General features: G+C 39.8%; 1 protein-coding gene across 4 annotated transcripts in view; it reads right to left on the reverse strand.

Moving 5' to 3' along the window:
- Positions 1–18360, reverse strand: part of SUGCT (succinyl-CoA:glutarate-CoA transferase) — a 327199-nt gene that overhangs the window by 22233 nt on the left and 286606 nt on the right. The window contains exon 14 of one of the 4 annotated variants that reach the window (XM_042834223.1): positions 10960–11005. The exons of the other annotated variants lie outside the window; for them this stretch is intronic. Coding sequence (XP_042690157.1) covers positions 10980–11005 — 26 coding nt within the window. The 3' untranslated portion in view covers positions 10960–10979. The remainder of the gene's footprint in view (positions 1–10959; positions 11006–18360) is intronic. 4 annotated transcript variants of the gene reach the window in all.

Genomic DNA, 18360 nt, shown 5'->3' on the forward strand with positions numbered 1-18360 from the left:
AGCATGGGTTTACCAATGGTAGATCCTGTTTGACAAACCTGGTTTCATTCTATGACAAGGTGACCTGCTTAGTGGATGAAGGCAAGGCTGTCGATGTGGTCTAGCTGGACTTCAGTAAAGCCTTTGATACTTTGACAAGAAGAGGCTGAGGGGAGACCTTACTGCTCTCTTCAAATATCTGAAAGGTGTTCACAGTGAGAGTGGGGTTGGCCTCTTCTCACTGGTCACAGGACGAGGGGAAATGGCCTGAAGTTGCACGAGGGTAAGTTTAGGCTGGATCTCAGGAAAAACTTCTTTGCAGAAAGGGCTGTGAAGCACTGGAATAGGCTCCCCAGGAAGGTGGTTGAGTCACCATCCCTGACTGTGTTTAAAAACCGTTTGGATGTGGTGCTCAGGGACGTGATTTAGCAGAGGGTTGTTAGAGTTAGGGTGGTATGGTTGGGTTGTGGTTGGACTCAATGATCTTGAAGGTCTTTTCCAACCTTAACAATTCAATGATTGTATGATTCTATGCAGTGCTGTAACCACTAAGGGCTATTAAACTTTCCATAGTATTGTGCTGTTCAGCTTTTTCTGTTCCATGGCCATATGCCTATCTCCTCTGCAAGGAGGAAAAGATGGGCCAGTGATGAGTGGGTAGTCAAGGACATCCACATCTGAAATTAATTAATTTTCGCTGTCATGAGTGGCCTTTGAGTAACCACTGGGAAATTGTTCTTTTTTTCTGTAGAACTTGGATAATAATCCTTAAGTGGTTCTGAAGTTGCCAAGGTTTATGAGTTTGTATACTGCTTAAAGGCAACAGTAACAGATCCATTACAGTATGTTAGGCAAACAAGAGCGGAGTTTTTCAGTTAAATTGACACAATAAATGCATAAATAATAGAACATTGGAACCAATGAAGCCGATTTTACTTTTTCATTTTCGATGAAACTTTAATTTTAGATGAATTTAATTAATTAGTACTTGAGGTTTAAAAAAAAATAAATAAAACAGAATTTAAAAAGGCAATAGACTGCTATACTTAGGCCATATCACAATACCAGTTATTTAGAAGAAAGGCAAAAGTAAAGCTGCCATTTCAGCCTCTATGACAAGTCCCAGAAGTCATTAAGCTTCTCCTCTGTGGAAATGCAACTTCATTAACCATGCCCGAAATACTTAATTTTGCACACGCTTAATATTTAGAGAGAAAGCTGCCATCTCTGCAGGTGATAAAACTGCAAGTGATACCCAACTACTACATCAGACCAGAGTCTGTGAAGAGATTTTATGCAAGTAGTCTAAAAATGCTAAATAACGGATATGGCCTAAGAAATTTGGGGAAAAAAAAAAAAAAAAGAAGAAAAAAAAAGGCTTTCAGCAATTCAGATCCCAATAGCAGTATTTTTCTCTCATATGTGATGAACTCTGCCTTTGAAATGAAAAACAGACTGCCTTTATAAATGGTCCAATCGTGTTTCAGTTAACACCTTTTTTTAACACAGTCTACTGTCCTATTCTCAGTTTCCTCTCAACCTGCAGAGGACAGATCCTGAAAAGGATCAAATATTTTAAGGTCTTCCAAACGACACCTTATACAAAGGATGGGACACTGAAAGTAGAGAAAATCAGCCTTTCAACTGAGAAGAGAATGTGCCTTTAAGCCATTAATAACAAATTCTAAAACACCAAAAGGAAATTTTTCCCAAACAGTTATGATTAGCTATTCTAATTCTGTACATTGCCTCAGGAATGTGAACACCCACTGAAACCAAGGATTTTCCTTTATGCAAGGAGACATAAAACATAATCCCATAGACTTTAAGGCAAGTAACTTCCAAGGGAGATTTGCTACAACGATTTATATGCAGCACGTTTGCTGCAGTAATAACTTTTCACTGCAAGTACACACAATGTCTGTCTTTTGCAAAATATTTCCACTTCATTTTCTATCAGAGGGCCACCAATCCTTCGTGCCAGGATTTCATAAAATTAATAAATCTACTTCCATAATCCTTTCTGCTTTTACTGACAGATGTAATAAACTACAGGATGCAAAACTCTGGAAGCCTACTGGGATTTATTTTCCCCCTTTTTTTTTTTCCTTGACAAGCTTTACAGAGTAGCACTTCTGAGACATGCTCATGTGCTGTAAACCTAATCCTTAGCAATTTCCTCTTTTCTCAAATAACCCAAATATTTTATGAATAGTGAAGGATTTCCTTTATCAGACAACACTTTCGTTCTTTTTTATTTATATATTTATTTTTTTTCCCGGAGTTGTTCTCAAAGACTTTAAAACAATCAAATGTCCTCAGGTTCACATTCACATAGACACGCTCCTAATCAAACATTTAAAACTTGGTCGAGAAGCAAGTGTTAAAGTTCAAAGGTAATATGAGAGGTGGAAGAACTGAGACCAAAATCCATGGTACTTGATACTGAGATAACCTTGTATTGCCTTTCCTCACCACAGTGGGCATATCTATACTACTTCTTATTCCTATCTCTGTAGAAGATCTGCTTTTCTATTGCAGCAAGTCACAAGTGGACTGTTTAGCATCGAGGAGCCACTGAAGCCACAAGCTTCTTACATTTTTTGTTCTTTGTCCTCTTCTCCCCAAAATGAGTGACTCTCATCTTTCTATCTATAACAGAATGTTTTGCCATATTCACAGAACAACTACACTTACATGCATGTCTTCTTCAGCTATGCCTGCATCTTTGCCTTCCTTCTCTTCCTTCCATCCTTTGCTGGTGTAGTTTTAGCAGGCTGTGTGTTAGTGCACACACACATGCATTTCTGGAAACAGTTCCTCAATGCAAAGTTTACTACAACGTCAACCCATCTGCTAAAAATTTCTTATTTTTGCTGCAAAGAGCAGTGTGAAGGAACAGAGCTCCTAATAAAAAAGCCAGCATACTGGTTCATGTCATCTTCCTCTCCCACACAATTGCACTTCATTTTTCTGCTGCTGAGACACCTTTGATTTGCCTGGGAAGGAGGGAATAGGGCAATTTAAGCATGACGATTCTATTCTTTCTTATTTACTCTAAAAGGACCAATAAAGGGATAAACACAAATCTTGGCTGAAATAACTGTGAGGAAAAATGTTTGAGAATATTTTTACATTTAGATAGGTCATTCCAAAATGAATGCCTCTTATTTAATTCTATGGAAACTATAACATACATAATGAGCACGATACCACTATTTGACTCAGCTACTAAACACTCTTTTTCAACATGGTGACATCATCATTAGCTAAGCACAGATGAACAAGAGCCTGTGTGCTGCTCTCGCAAAAATTTGCATGGCCATCTGGCACTTGCTGTGTCTTCCACTTTGCTTTTGCCACTGCACCACGCACTGCCTCACATGCACTGTTTGGCTCCTATAAATGTTCAACATCAGTTCATGTCAATGGCTGCCATTTCTTCCACATGGAGGAATTCAGTGACACACCTTTGCTTCATTGTCACTTCCATGTCGGACATCATTTGGTCAGACTGCCCCTCTGCTGCCAGCTGTCACACAGCAACAAAATGAAATGGGATACTGACAGGAAGGTTCAACCTCTACCGACATATCACCAATGTCTCTGACATGGTGAGCCAGTGTAATAAAATAGAAGGCATTGCTTTTGGAGCACTCCTTGTAATTAGCTACAGGAAGTCTTAATGTAGTCTAAAACTCCCTCTTCAGCAAGGAGAAAAACTGTTCAGAATTTTCTGAATGTTTCCTAGCTGACAAGCAACATTTGAGAAATAAAACAACTGGAAATATTTCTCATTTTTCTGCATGCTCAGCTCCAATCTGTTATTACAGGAGCACAGAAAATCTCAAGAAAATGCCCCATGAAACAGGGAAAACAATTAGCAGGCAAAAAAAATAGAAGTATTCAGCACACCCCTCACCCTAGAAGTCCAATCCAATTACAGTAGAAATAGTCAGTGATTCAGCACAAAGGTTCCTTGGCAGAGTAGTGAGGAAAAGGCAAGACTCCAGCTGGGTCACTCAGAGAAACGAAAATGCAATAGTGAATCATAAGGGCAGGATTTGAGTTCACAGCTCTTAAAAAAAGGGGGGCATTTAATTTAGTTCACAGAATTCTTAAAAGGTCCTTCTTCAATTATACTTGTTTCTTGAGAATGTGAATGCAAAGTTTCCATTCAAAGTGGTTTGTTATCATAGGCGCACAGTTTTCCAACCATCAAGGATCTCTCTTGTATCCCAAATGAAAACACAATGCACTTCTTGGGACTGAGAAGTGAACTGTGATACTTCAGGGGGAAGACAGCGTGAACCAAAATTTCACCATCAGGGGTTCTGTAGAGAGTTCTAGTAAAAGAGAGAGCAAGGATAAAAGAATTTTCAACTAATTTTTCTGGATGAAGTAGTAGTGAAGTACTAAATCAATAAAAGAAATCATCAGAAGGGGAAGCTTTTGTTGCTTTTTTGTTTGCTTTGTTTTTGTTAGTGTTTTTTTCCCATTTCTTATATGCTGAGTGAGCCAAACTTTGGTTATTGTCGTATGAAAGAAATAGAATGAGATAAAGTCCTTCTAGCTGTCCCACGCTGATTACTTTAATTTCTTGAGTATGCAAGAGCTATGCTTAAAATGAGCTTGGGGAGAGCTACAGATTAGAAAAAAGATAATAGCTAAGATAAGAAAAGGGGAAGGAGCAACCTAAGGCAGGGAAATGATACATCTACAGAGGCAAAGAAAGAAATTGAAGGATGGAGCAGAAAATAAAAGAGAAAGCAGCAGGAGAAGAGCAGAGTTGGATGTTAAAAGTGATGAAAAGTTAACTGAGGTGCTTATCACTTAAAAGAAATGCCGCAAAAGCAAGAAGATGGCAGACACAAAGCAGAATCACCATTTGCAACTGAGAAAGTTCATATGATCACTAGAATTTTTCATAAGGTGCTCAGCCAGCTGTGGCTGACTCCATAAATAATGTAGCTGGGAACAGGGGTGAAACAACTGAGCTAAGGGACAGCGTCGAATGAGCCAACAGCTGATTTGACAAAAGACTGGAAAAAAAAAAGGAAAAGAAAAGAAAAAAGCTAATTTGAATGGACTACATCTGACAAAAGTCAACTGCACTGGCTTGAACATCACTGATGAACAGCAGCACAAAGAGAAGGAAAGCAGCTTTGAGATAGATTCTCAATTCCCTCTGAGATTAAAAGGTTTCGTCCAAGAAGAACAGCTTTTAGCAATGAATTTCTCTTCTAGATAAAGCTGCAGACAATAGAACTTGTATTCTCTAGGAATATTTAAATAGCACATGTAAGATGTTATTAGCTTAAAAACAAAAAGATGTAGTTAAAATAAAAGCTGTTGTTGTTGTTGTTGGTTTCCATCCCTTTTAACCCTTTTCACTGTAAAAGCCATAAAATGCAACAATACCAAAATTACTCATGCAAAACTATTGTCCTTACAGTGATACCAATGGTGCCAGAAGTGTGAGATTCATAAATTTTACTGTACAGCTGGAGGAATATGTGCATGTGTTACTGTTCCAAAGCAGTCATATAAAACATTCAGAAAATAATCATTTTAAGGTGATATTGTCAATTTTTAAATAATACCTTTTTTTCCCCCTTACTATTGTTTCAGATAACACCTGGCAATACCATAATTGAAAGAAAACAAGGGATTTCCCAGTGCTCCAGCACAGCCTGCTTTCAGACAGCAGATTTCACAAGAGGTTGTGTCTCCTTGAGGCTTTTCAAGACTCAGCCAAAGACACAAGTGTCCTGGTCTCAGTTCAGCACCGAGCCCACTATGGCCAGCATGATTCACTTCTTCAGATCATATATAGACAATATAAATGTAGATAATTTCAGTATTTCCTTCCCACCAGTCAATCTCACCAGTAGGCTCCTATTCTAATACTGTCTTGACGACTTAAGATTAAAGACCATGTAAAGATAAAACTGGTATTTAAATAAATTCCTTTCATTGGGGAGGGAGCGAGAGAGGGGAGCTCAATATTAAACACAGGGAAAAGGATATAAAAACACAAGCAGACAAAAACTAGGGTGGGATCACAATCAGGCTTCATCAGCATCATGCCTTCTCTACTACTCAGTATTGCACTTGTCTTTCATGTGAAATTGCTTGAACACGGTGCTACGTAATTGTAATAGGTTTCTGTTCTGCTTGCAATGTACAAGATTAACTAGCCAGATTTCAAATTGTTTCAATGAAATCTCTTTGTGTTCCCCAGGGATTGGTGCTGTGTCTGATCTTGTTCAACATCTTCATCAGCGAACTGGATGAAGGGATAGAGGTGCACCCTCACCAAGTCTGAAGATACAGAGCTGGGAGGAATGGCAGCAAGACCTGGACAGGCTGGGGAGTTGGATGGAGAGGAAACTTTAGAGGTAGGTCGAGTCCTTTGCTTGGAGATAAATAAATGCATGCACCAATACAGGTTAGGGGCTGACTTACTTAATGCTGCTCAAGGTTTTCAGGTGTCATGCAAAAGAATTATCTTGGATCTCAAAAAGTTTATGGCCTGCAGCCCTTTTCCCTTTCCACTGGGGAAACCAGAGTGTAAAAAACATCTTGCTAACAACAACCTCTGTGGGTCTTGAGACTTCCTGGATATCCCTGTCTGGTCTCTCATATGGTTTACCCTGCCTCAGTGAGGTTGATTACTTTTAGACCAGGAAGCAGTATCTAAAAATCATAACTATGTGAGAAGCTTGGCATGCAAAAATAATTTCTGTAAAGCCTGAAAGTTTGAAACACACTAAGTACTCATGAACTTGAGAAAACATCCCAAATGTAAACTACAAAAGAAAATGCTGTTGGTTTTTTTTTTTCCTAATTTTCTGTTTGTGGATTTACACAGGTCACTCCAAAAGTAACACTTCCTATTTATTTCCATGGAAACTATGACAGGTACAAAGAGTATAATAACATAATTTCATGCAGCAAATTCTCAGCTACTAAATGCTATTTTTCAACACAGTCACCACCATTAGCTGATCTGCATGGATGAGCTGATCGAGATGCTCTTCATTTCGTGATGTGACAGCTGTGCCATCCAGAACATGGTTTGTCTTTCACATCACTGCTGTCATTGCTGAAATGCACCACTCACTACTTAGCACCCATTGTTTGGTCTCCATAAACATTCATCAAGCACTGAATGTCAGCTCATTCCTTTTCTTCCTCATGGAGGAATTCAGTGACACAACTTTGCTTCACACTCACTTCCATGTCAGACACCATTTTGCCAGTCTTCCCCTCTGCTGCCTTTGTTGCACAGAAACAAAATGTAATGTAATGTTAGAAGGAAGGCTGTACTCTTATTACCATGCCACCATTATCCACTTCTGACCCCATGGGCTAACATAATAAAATAGGAGGCATTACTTTTGGAGCAGCCCTTGTACATTGTCCCTGCAATATGCCACTAGAATTAAACTTCCAATTGGAAGCAAATGAGAACAATTCCCAGCCACCTCTTTCATAGAAAACCCTTCAATCACTTGTAATGTTTTTGACCAGTAAATAATAGAGCTGCTACACTGAGCTATTTAAGTCATATTACTTACAGCTGGAGAAAAATGAGGACCAGTCATTTTCTAGGGAGGCCAAAAAATATCATATACCCATGCAAAGTAAATTAGATTAGGATTTCTTTGCCTTTGTTTTGAGAAGATAAAGGATAACCTTTTCAACTTTAACTTTGCCTGGTATTACATTTGTATCTTCAAATGAAAGGTCTTGAACACGGAACTTCATGAATGTTAACAGTTTTCAGTCCTATTGTCGATGGAACAGATGGAACTACTGAAATATTACTGTAGCTGGAAGGTCCATGCTGAGACTTTGAAAGCAGAATTCAGCGGCACTTATTTTTTCTTAATCGTGTGATGTCAAATTAAACACGACTGTGCAAAGGCTCCTGGAAAAGCATCTTGACAGACATTTTAAAATGCTTTTTTAGTCAGGGAGGAAAAGGGAAGAAGGTAAATACACAGTATAGGCATATCCTGCATTTTTATCTGATGCTTACACGTGATGACATCTGATCACTGCACAGCACAACTCAGCGCTGCCTCCCCACAGGCAGTGAAGACTTGCTAACAAATAAACAGGGCTACTCTCCAGTAATGGTCAATTCCTATGCCACCAAGGGGCTTTGGAACGGGGACTTAACTTTGGGAAGCACCATGGTACCACTGTATTCTGAACCTCTCACCATTTTCCATCACTTTCTCTTTAAAAAATGGAACACGTGAAGGCATCTTCAAAGTACACACTTGAGTTACCACTACTGTTTTTGAGACAGAGGTGCAATTTGAACCAAGAACTTCACAAACAATTAACATAAAACAACCCTTGTTTTGAAAAGTTTACAGGCTGAACTTACTGAGCTGTGTAACAGTAATGAACCTCAAAAATATAGCAAATATATCGAAATACACTTACTGAGAGGTTGAATAAATAGGTAGGGAATACCCAGGTTTTTCACATAAACCAAGAAAATCTATGCTAACCTGCCAGCAGGCAGAACTCATTCATCATATCTCATACTGCACCCAAACAGAAAGCTTTATGGGAGTGCCTCAGAATATGCTGGCAAGTTACCTTGGACGAAACAGACATCTAGACTTTCTCTTCTGCACCTTTTAACTTAATTAGCAGAAGCAATTTGGGAGCCTGTCCATCAATGAATAATTAGAATATCCATAACAGAATTATAAAGTAGTTCAGGTTGGAAAAGATCTTAAAGATCATGAAGTCCAACTACAACCTAAACATATTACCCAAACTCTAACAACCCTCCTTTTCCCCAGACTAAACAGCCCCAGTTCCTTCAGTCTCTCCTCACAGGCCATATTCTCCAAGCCCTTCCCCAGCCTTGCTGCCCTTCTTTGCACCTGCTCCAGCACCTCCATGTTCTTATTGCATTGAGGTGCCCAAAACTGAGCACAGCACTCGAGGTGAGGCCTCACCAGTGCCGAGTGCAGGGCAGGATGACTTCCCTGGTCCTGCTCACCACAGCACTCCTAATCCAAGCCAGGATGCCATTGGCCTTCTTGGCCACCTGGGCACACTGCTGGCTCATGTTCAGCCCACTGTCCATCACTACACCGAGGTCCCTTTCCATCAGGCAGCTTTCCAGCCACTCCTCCCCCAGCCTGCAGGGTTGCCTGGGGTTGTTGTGACCAAAATGCAGGACCTGACACTTGGCCCTATTGAAACCCTCAGTGAACCTCGGCCCATCAGTGCAGTCTGTCCAGGTCCCTCTGCAGTGCCTTTCTCCCCTCTGGCAAATCAGCCAACTTGGTGCTGGCTGCAAACTTACTGAGGGTGCACTCAATCCCTCATCAAGATGGTTAATAAAGATGTTAAATAGAAACGGCCCCAGTACTGAGCCCTGGGGGACACTGCTTGTGACTGATTGCCAACTGGATTTAACTACACTGTCCACAACTCCTTGGGCCCAGCCATCCAGCCAGTGTTTCACCCAGCAGAGCGTACGCCCATCCAAACCGTGGGCAGCCAGCTTCTCCACAAGGATGATGTGGGGACACAGTGTCAAAGGCTTTAATGAAGTCCAGGTAGACCACATTGACAGCCTTGCCTTCATCCACTAAGTGGGTCACCTTGTCACAGAATGAAACCACGTTTGTCAAATAGAATCAACTGTTCATGAACCCATGCTGACTGGGCCTGATCCCCTGGTTCACCTTTAACTGCTCCATGATTATATGTTCAATGATATATGTTCCATAACCTTCCCTGACACCGAGGTGAGACTTACACCAAAAATTAAGGTATTTCTGTAAGAGCATGGGAAGCCAAAAGTACAGATTATGGCTCTCTCACTTAATTGAGAGACCACCTTCCTCTGATCAGCCAACCAAAACATATGCAAGAAACACTTCTGTGCATAAAAAAAACCCACTGACAGTAAGCCTCAGTAATTCCGATAATAGAATCATAGAATGGCTTGGTAGGAAGGGACCTCAAGGATCCTCAATTTCCAACTCTCCTACCACAGGCAGAGTTGCCAGCTGCTAGATCAAGTACTAGGTCAGATTGCTCAGGGCCTTGCTGAACTGTGTATCTCCAGAGATAGGGCATCCTCAACCTCTCTGAGCAACCTGTTCCAGCACCTCATCGCTCAGTAAAACAACTTCCCCTGACACTCAATCTAAATCTCCCTTCCTTTAGTTTAAAAACATTCACCCTTGTTCTATCACTATCTAAACCTTTAAAAAGTTGTTTTTCCTCATGTTTATAGACTTGCTCTAAATAGTGGAATGCCAGAATGAGGTCTCACCGCAGCCTTCTCTTTCCCAGGCTGAACAAGCCCAGTTCCTTCACCCTATCTTCATAGGAGAACTGCTCCAGCCCTCGGATCAACTTCATGGCCTTTCTCTGGACTCTCTTCAAAAGCTCCACATCTTTCCTGTACTGAGGGCCCCTGACTCGGATGCAGTAATGCTGGGACCTCACAAGGGCAGAATAGAGGGGGAGAATCACCTCCCTTGTCCTGCTGACTGCCCCTCTTCCGAGGGAATCCTCTGATCTCTCTATATGAACTATACATATAACCTAGCTAGTAATATACACTGTATGTGCAACCTCAATTAATTGTGCACTTCGTAACAATTTGAAGTATCAGGGAAAAATAATATCTCTCAGCTGTGGTGCTGGTTGTGGTTTTAGTTTGTTTTGCTTTTCCATTAGCAATCTGGTATTTGTGGCTGACATTTTTATTGCATTAATGGCAGGAAACAATATGAAAAGAATGCAGACAGAAGTGGAAAGCATTAACAGAAACATTTAGAAACACTGCAGCGACATTCTAATTATAATGGTGAGTAATAGGCACATAGTGGAAAAGGCCAGGTTCAGAGAATGTTCAGTGAAATTTAAAATTTAAATTTCAACTCTAAAAAGTAGAAGACTTGTAAAATTTTAATGAGTGCTTACCCTTTGCAGTGTTGTACTATCTATGGACAGATACGACATCCTGAGACTGAAAAAAATTAAAGTTGTTGTCTAAGTTGTGTCATCACATAGCTTCATTGAAAATTAGTGGATTATTAAAAAAACAAATTATTAAAAAATACGCAGAACTAAGTCTCCAATTCAAGGTGTTGGTTATTTTGTTTGTCTTTGCAGAGCTTGAGATTCTGGCATTTGTAATTAAAGGCTGTGGCATGAAGGAAATTTTGGGGTCAATGTGTCATGCTCAATTTGTCATTATAGCAAGAAGCACAGTATATTCTGTACTAATTGCATTTACCCATCGCCATATTTAGTTTTCATTAAAAAGGAACAATAAAAAAAAATCACTGCTCGGTTTTGTTCAAAGATGCAAGAGATTTTGCTGTTTGCTGAGGAAAAGAATACGTTAAAAAAAAAAGGAAATTTATCACAGAATTTATGTAGAACTGGAGATCTAGTTTTGTCTTATTAAATGAGGACCAGATCTAACCACCAGAGAAGTTAACAGAAGACTTCCCCTTACAATTTAGCAGGCATTGGATTAAAGCATTGCTTTTTGGTGAGTCACAATTTGCTGCAGCTGTCATTTTATCAGTGTTGCAGACCTAATTTGTGAGTTTCAGTACATACTTTCTCTTCATTTTGAGCTTTGGAAGTTGACTTGTGGGCTAGGAAGGAGGATGGCTTTTTCAGGAACTAATGCATTCGAAAATTCTTATTTGAAGACAACTGAATGCAAACTGCATTGATCCACATATAATGATCTCCACACAAACAGTTTAGCTGGAAGGGATAGCAGCTAAGCTCTATATGGTGACTGTACTTGGCTCCTACAAACCTCAGCACATATGAGTAACTGCATGCATTGCCTAGTTCCAGAGGGGCAGTAGGACTGCTTGTTTCAGTAGTGACTGATACACATGGGTGTTTGTAGGATCAAGCCCCACTGTGAAGCAGAAAGAAAACATCTCCTTGGAGGGAGCTACTAAGCAGAACATACACGAAGGGTAAGGAACAAAGAGATATTTCAAGATGAGGTACTGCACACAGAGTAGATGAGTCATGGAAAAGATGCTAAGTGATTCATTAATGCCAGAAGCTTAGCCAATAAAGAATGCCCATGTATGAAACTAATGACTACGCTTTTACAATGCTACCAAGCTATTTGCTTTTGTAAACTTAACATAGGAATTATTTTCTCCCATTTTGAAAATTTATTATGCAATTACTTGTCACTTTAATAAACTCTATGCACGGCTGTGATAACGGTTGCTCAAAGTACTGAGGACTTTACAGTTTTTGTTTTAAAAAAGAAAAACACTAGGAACTTCAAGTCCTGCCAATTTTTTCCTCCCTGCCAAGTCCTATTAGCATAAATGAACGGTTTATTTTAAGAAATGCCTGATAAATTACTCTACACAATCAGTAATGAGGGTACTGTCAGCAAAGGAGAATCATTTCCAAAATTTACTTGGCACAGATGAGAGGCTGACTAGCTCACAATCATGCTACATGGCCCGAGGCCCTGTTTGATTTCATAAACCTGTCTGACCTCTTCAGGGTGAAAGCAAGTGATTTTATAGAAAAGGTAGCTATGGAAGCTTGCACCATTTGTGCATATCCAACTTTTTTTTTTTTTTTTAAATGAACGTATTCAGTCTGTCTAGCTGCCAGAATATTCTTCTAGCTTCACCAACTTCAGCAGACAAGAACTGCATCCTGAAATTATTTTCATAGGTAGTATATTAAGATTGCACATCCTTTTCCCATTATGAAATAAACAAAAACACAAAGCCAAGAAGAAGATAATGTCTTAAGAGAAATGAGATATTAGAAGCCTTCATCCTGCTTAAGTTAGTCTCCTAACATGAGTGAGTTATCTGACAAATCAATTCTCTTTCCTTTTTAGAATATAGCTTCAAAAGCAGAGAGAAATCTCTTGGCAAGAATTACTGTGTCAATTAGTAGCTGAAGCCAATAATCATTCATCATCTCTCCTAAACATTCCCTGGTAAAAGTCCCCAAATACTTTACTCATCACTGCTATGGAATTCATTACATTAAAGGAGGGGGGGGGGAAAAAAACCACCTTTCAAAGAAGTCATTTAATATTAAACAAAGGCCTAAAAAATCATTAATGCTCCCTACTCCCACAACAGCAAATTATTTCCAATTGTCATTCCTTTGTTTTTTCTTTTCTTTTTAAATCTGTTGCTAATGCTTGGTCCAGTTTACTTTTACAAGGCTCAAATGGCAGTTTCCCAATGCTCCTTTAAAGATCATTTGATTGGTTCAAAAGCTTTTATTAAGAATTTCAGAATATCTCTAATACGGTCAGCTTACTCTATGCTGGAGTACTAAATCAGAACATCTTGTGTTCCCTAGTAGGATACAAAAGTGCCCAGTGTAATTTATGTTGAACATACCTTGCAGGTAATGTGCCAAGTTCTTCATGTCTAACCATACATTAATATACAGTTAAACATTCACATTCAGTTTCAATGGTAGTACAATATGAATATGCAGGCAGGCTGTATAACATACAGATGAAGAGAAGAGGTCCCACAAGTCTTGTGAAGTTTCATAGTAAAAGGATATGCACCTTTTGCTATGAACTACCTCCCAAGAGATGTGCGGTGAGCCCTGCTCGGCCTGTCAGCACACAGCTGTGGTACTGTCAGTGAGATGTCACACTGCCTTTCCTATGACAAAGAAGGAAAGGACAGGTGTGGGGAGTGGGGCCAATCGCCCTGAGCTGCAGGCAAGCTGAACCATCGTGCTGACAGGGCTCAGAATGCAAGCTCCATGATGTATCCAAAGGTATCCACAACCACTGTTAAATGTAGGGAGAAAGTGAGGCCAATACAAAGTTGAGCAGACTAGCAGTCATCCCATGTTGAGAGTTGGACAAAAAGTTTCCATCCTGAAGTGGCTGGAAGTGATGAAACTACTGGCTAGCAAGGTTTGCAAGGATGGTATCCTTTCTCTGCAGGAGGGATTTCAGCCACAGCAGACTTCTCGGCCTCAGCAATGTATGTGAGGTAAAATGTAGCCTGACATTTCATGAAAGCCTGTCTCTGCACAAATGGAACTGTGTGAAACAGCAAGGAAAACCCTATTTAGAGACTCTAAAGTCTCTCAAGCTTTCTCGCTTTTCCATATTAAGTTGCTTCTGGGCAGCTGCCTAATGAAATGCTTGTTTCTCCAGAGTAGTGTCCTGAACATGAAATTTTACTTAACCCACACAAAGCACATACCACATTTTTTTCTGCCAGAAGGAGCACAGAGGAGCAACAAAGAAATCCTGCCAGGTCAGTCACCTTCCCGCAAGGAGGCCGTATCTGATCTCCTGGGCCCAAGCTTTCGCAGCAGAATGGAAAAGCATTTCTCATGTTTGGGGTTATTCTGATGTTGCAATGGGTACAAGTGTGGAAGTAGAAACAAATTTGAAGTCCCTGTAGAGATGAGCTTTTATTTTTTCTGTTTTTCTGTGAGACTTGTTTAAACAGGTTACCCTCTGCTACTACCCCTAGTTTTTAGTTTTTGTTGTTGTTGCAAGTAAATTTTTGATATCTGGGCAAGACATGGTCACTAAATGGCATCGAGTTCTTGACTGCTTTCATCAGTCTTCACTTATTCATTGCATGGTCTATTGTTTCCACTTTGCGAGCTCTTCATTGCCAAATGTACTATTCTGATGTTCTTAGAGCTAACGTGGCCTATTTTGTGCTAAATTGTTTCAAACATACTGCCAGGCATGTTTAGTTTTCAGACATTGTCTTGCAGTCCAGACCTTGCAAAGTATGCTTTTAGATGTACCACAATTCCCTTCACAGTCTTTGCTTGAATGTTCTCCAGCCAGCCTTGTCTGAACATCAGAACAGGTTTTACTCTTTTTCTCTTTTTTTTTTCCCACTTGGCATTTTTACCACACCTAGCCTTTCTTGAAGCTGGTCAGTCCCCCACTGTCAGTCAGAAATCTAAGTGCCTCAAATTGTTTACTGCTCACATCTGTTCTAACAAACCACCTGTCTCATTTCATGCATATTTCTATAAGCATTTCCATCATATCATACACATTTGTATTTCTATCTCCTTTGAAAATTTCCAGGACTGTTGTTTAGTCCTCTTTAGACAAAATCCAAAATCTTGTGTTTACAGCTCATCCCTGAGAGGGTAAAATGCAACATCTTCCTGTGGCAATTGCTCCTTCAGACTGCCATGGTTGCTATAGAATTCCACTATTTACTTATTTATTGCCTGCTCTTCAAAGGAATGCTTGAAGCCTACCATGGCAGATGCAGCCTTTGTTTCAATAAAGCCATGTTTATCATATTCTGGAAGATATGGCCTGTTTTGTGCATCTTCATAGCTAGTGAATTCCCTGGAAACACATCCAGGTGGAGTCTGAGAGAAGAAAGTTGATAGCGTTGCTATCAGGAGCCAAAAGGTAAACTGTTGGAACTGCATTTCAAAAAGAACTGCTTTGTTTTTTCCTTTATATATCTCATCTTCAAACAAATATTCCATGCTGCTTGATCTGCATTACTACTGTTCTCAATCTCCTTCAGAACAAAACAGTGTTGCTTTAGCTGCCCTACAGAGAAGGAACTATCTCTGCTTTTTGGTTTTCCCAACAGCTTTAAAGGTCTCTATTCTAGAAATCCACCGTCTCTAAAATGATTGGACTCCTTTTATTTTGAGTGTTTTTCAGACTCTGAAGATATCAGCTAACAGAGAAAAACACAGTTTTGTGGGTTTTTTTGTTCTGTGTGTCTACTTTCAATCTGCTTTTGACATAGTGACATTGGCTCTCTTTTTGTCATATCCTTCATTTTTAATAACTCTGTCATTAGATGCCTGTCCAAGTATTCCTTCCAGACTCAGTTATAAACATGCAGACCAGGTGATTATCTTACAAAAAGCGTGGTCAGTGTTGTCATACTGCTCAAGGACTCATTTATTCATAGTAAAACTCAATCTCAGCATCACAAACTGTTAAACAGATGATAGATTAGACAGTACAATCTACATTGATGGTGATAAGCAGCAACTGCTTTACAAAGATAGTGGTTTGGCTAAATGAAGATCCTCCATTTACTCCAAATTTTCCACAGCATTAATTAGGCATCTGAGTAATTCTCCGAAGATCTAATAGATATAATGATGTCTTTTCTTAGTAAATTTGTCAACTTTATGTCATAGTTCCACTATAGCAAACTTTCTCTTTCTCTTCAACTTGAAATATTCACACATGCATCACGAGTATCTCACCCTACTCCTACACATGAATGTGACCAATAACCAGCTGATAGTGTAGTTCCAAACATAAACAGAGTGGCTGGCATCCGTCTTCCATGGTACAATGAGTTCCTCTGAATCTACGTGAGGAAGTCAGGAGACATCTTTCTTTTAACTGTACTCTTTGTCTTCTCCATCTCTATTACTGCATTTTTTGTTGTTTCCTGTGATAGCTGCAACACGAGTGAGCTATGTGTTGCTTACACTCTGTTTTCTGCACATTTTCCTAGGAGCCAGACAATTTTCTTTCTGTCTTCTGAACTGTTTATCTCATGAAAGATACCCCTGCCATTTTGAGAAATTTCTCAAGGCTTAAATATGTTTCTTTCAGCAGCTCCTCCTCTATGCTGAAATCATTTGCCTATATATTTTTCTGTCTCTCATTAAGCAGTGTTTTATATCTCTAAAAGTACATATAGATGCCAGAGCATACAGCTGCCAGGCAAGGCACCTACTCTCCTTTTTGTTTCTTGGGTTGGGATGAGAACACAGCCACATTCTTTCTGGGGTCACAGTGTATTTAAATCCTTCTGTCAGATGTTACAGTATTTTAGGTTCTACTGGGACAAAGAACATCTCATTTACTTTTGCTTTTCACCAGAAGTGACAATAAAGATTTATCACAGCTTTCTCATTTTCACTCTTTCCAATCAATGTTTTATTGAGTACATATTAGTGCTGTTATGCCTGAGTAAGGATTTTTTTTTTTGTATGCAAATTCAGGTTTCTAAACAAGTTACACAACTGCGTATGGCTTCTTATGGCCCCACGAGCACTTGTTTTCTATCCTTAGCTGTCCTGAAGCTATGCTTTATTCTTGATGCTGGTCTCACCCAATTGACAGTTGTTGTTCTGTTGTAGTGTTCTTTACAGCAGAAGGGATAATAAGTGAGAGCACCTCCTATTTGTAAAGTCCAATGCACTGTACTGAGAGAATTACCAGCAGATATCCTTTAACTGCAATTAATATCCCAGCTACAAGTACACACTCTCACAGTACACATCAGCAGTACTGATGATTCCCCCAGATCTCTTTTTCCTCCTGAGATCAGTGTTTCTCTTGACCAGCTCCATGCCTTGCTCAGCAAGGATATACTGGAGAAGGCCAGAAAGTCAGCATCTAATGAATTGCTCCAGCTCATACATGCAACACTGGCGAGGCAACAAAAGCCTGCATTACGCTATGTGCCGCTCCACAGCAGTTGCTCTTTATTCCACAGAGGCTGCCCATTCTCTCTGAATATCACAAGCACTCCAACCACTATTTCAAACTAGTTGCCAAGAAAAAATATTTTCATACTTATACAAAGCACTGAAAGCAGAGCATAAAACAAACTGCAGAAGAACATCTCTGCAACAATGAGACACAGTCTGGGCTATTCAGGACCTTAAGCACTGCAGCCAGAACGATGGGAAAACTCAATGAACAATGTTACTGACTGGTGACAGCCTCTAGGACAAGCAGAATAAAAGGACGGGAAAAAATCCCCAAAAGATCGCTTTCTTTTTCAGCTATTTGTGCATGAGCTATTCTGTACACTCTGTAATTTCTATGACCTCCAAGCTTCCCTAGGATTATGAATACCTATTGTTGACTTAATTGGCAGAATAACAAGAACCATCTGCCAAACAAACCCAGTTTCTTAACCTCTGCTGGTCTTGGACACATTATGACTGTAGGGGAAAGAATAATGGTTTTTGTTTCTATGAACCAGCCCGGACTGGATGTTTTCATAGTTCAGAGTGCCATTTCCAGTGTGTCAGAGAACCAGCATACAACAGAGGTTTCACCAAAGCCTTCCTCTTATCAGATATCCGTCTGATGTGGGCTGTGGTATATGTCCAGAACACTAAAGCCAGAAGAAATATACAGCATCAAAGCCAGTAAGAAAATCTTCTCCCTTGCTAGGAAATCATTCTGGGAGGAGCTGAGTGGACAGACAGGTTGACATGAGAGGTAAGAATGACATAAATGAAGATATTTCAGAATTACAGTGAATAAAAAAAGAAGCAACTCTCGGTAGTGAGGTGGATGGATTATATCCCTTCATGTTAAATTAATTTCACCTGATCCAAAGCGTA

The sequence above is a fragment of the Centrocercus urophasianus genome, unplaced genomic scaffold, assembly GCF_019232065.1.
Source record: "Centrocercus urophasianus isolate 14NV4802_14NV808 unplaced genomic scaffold, USGS_Curo_1.0 seq_44, whole genome shotgun sequence".
In the NCBI taxonomy this organism is placed as follows: domain Eukaryota; kingdom Metazoa; phylum Chordata; class Aves; order Galliformes; family Phasianidae; genus Centrocercus; species Centrocercus urophasianus.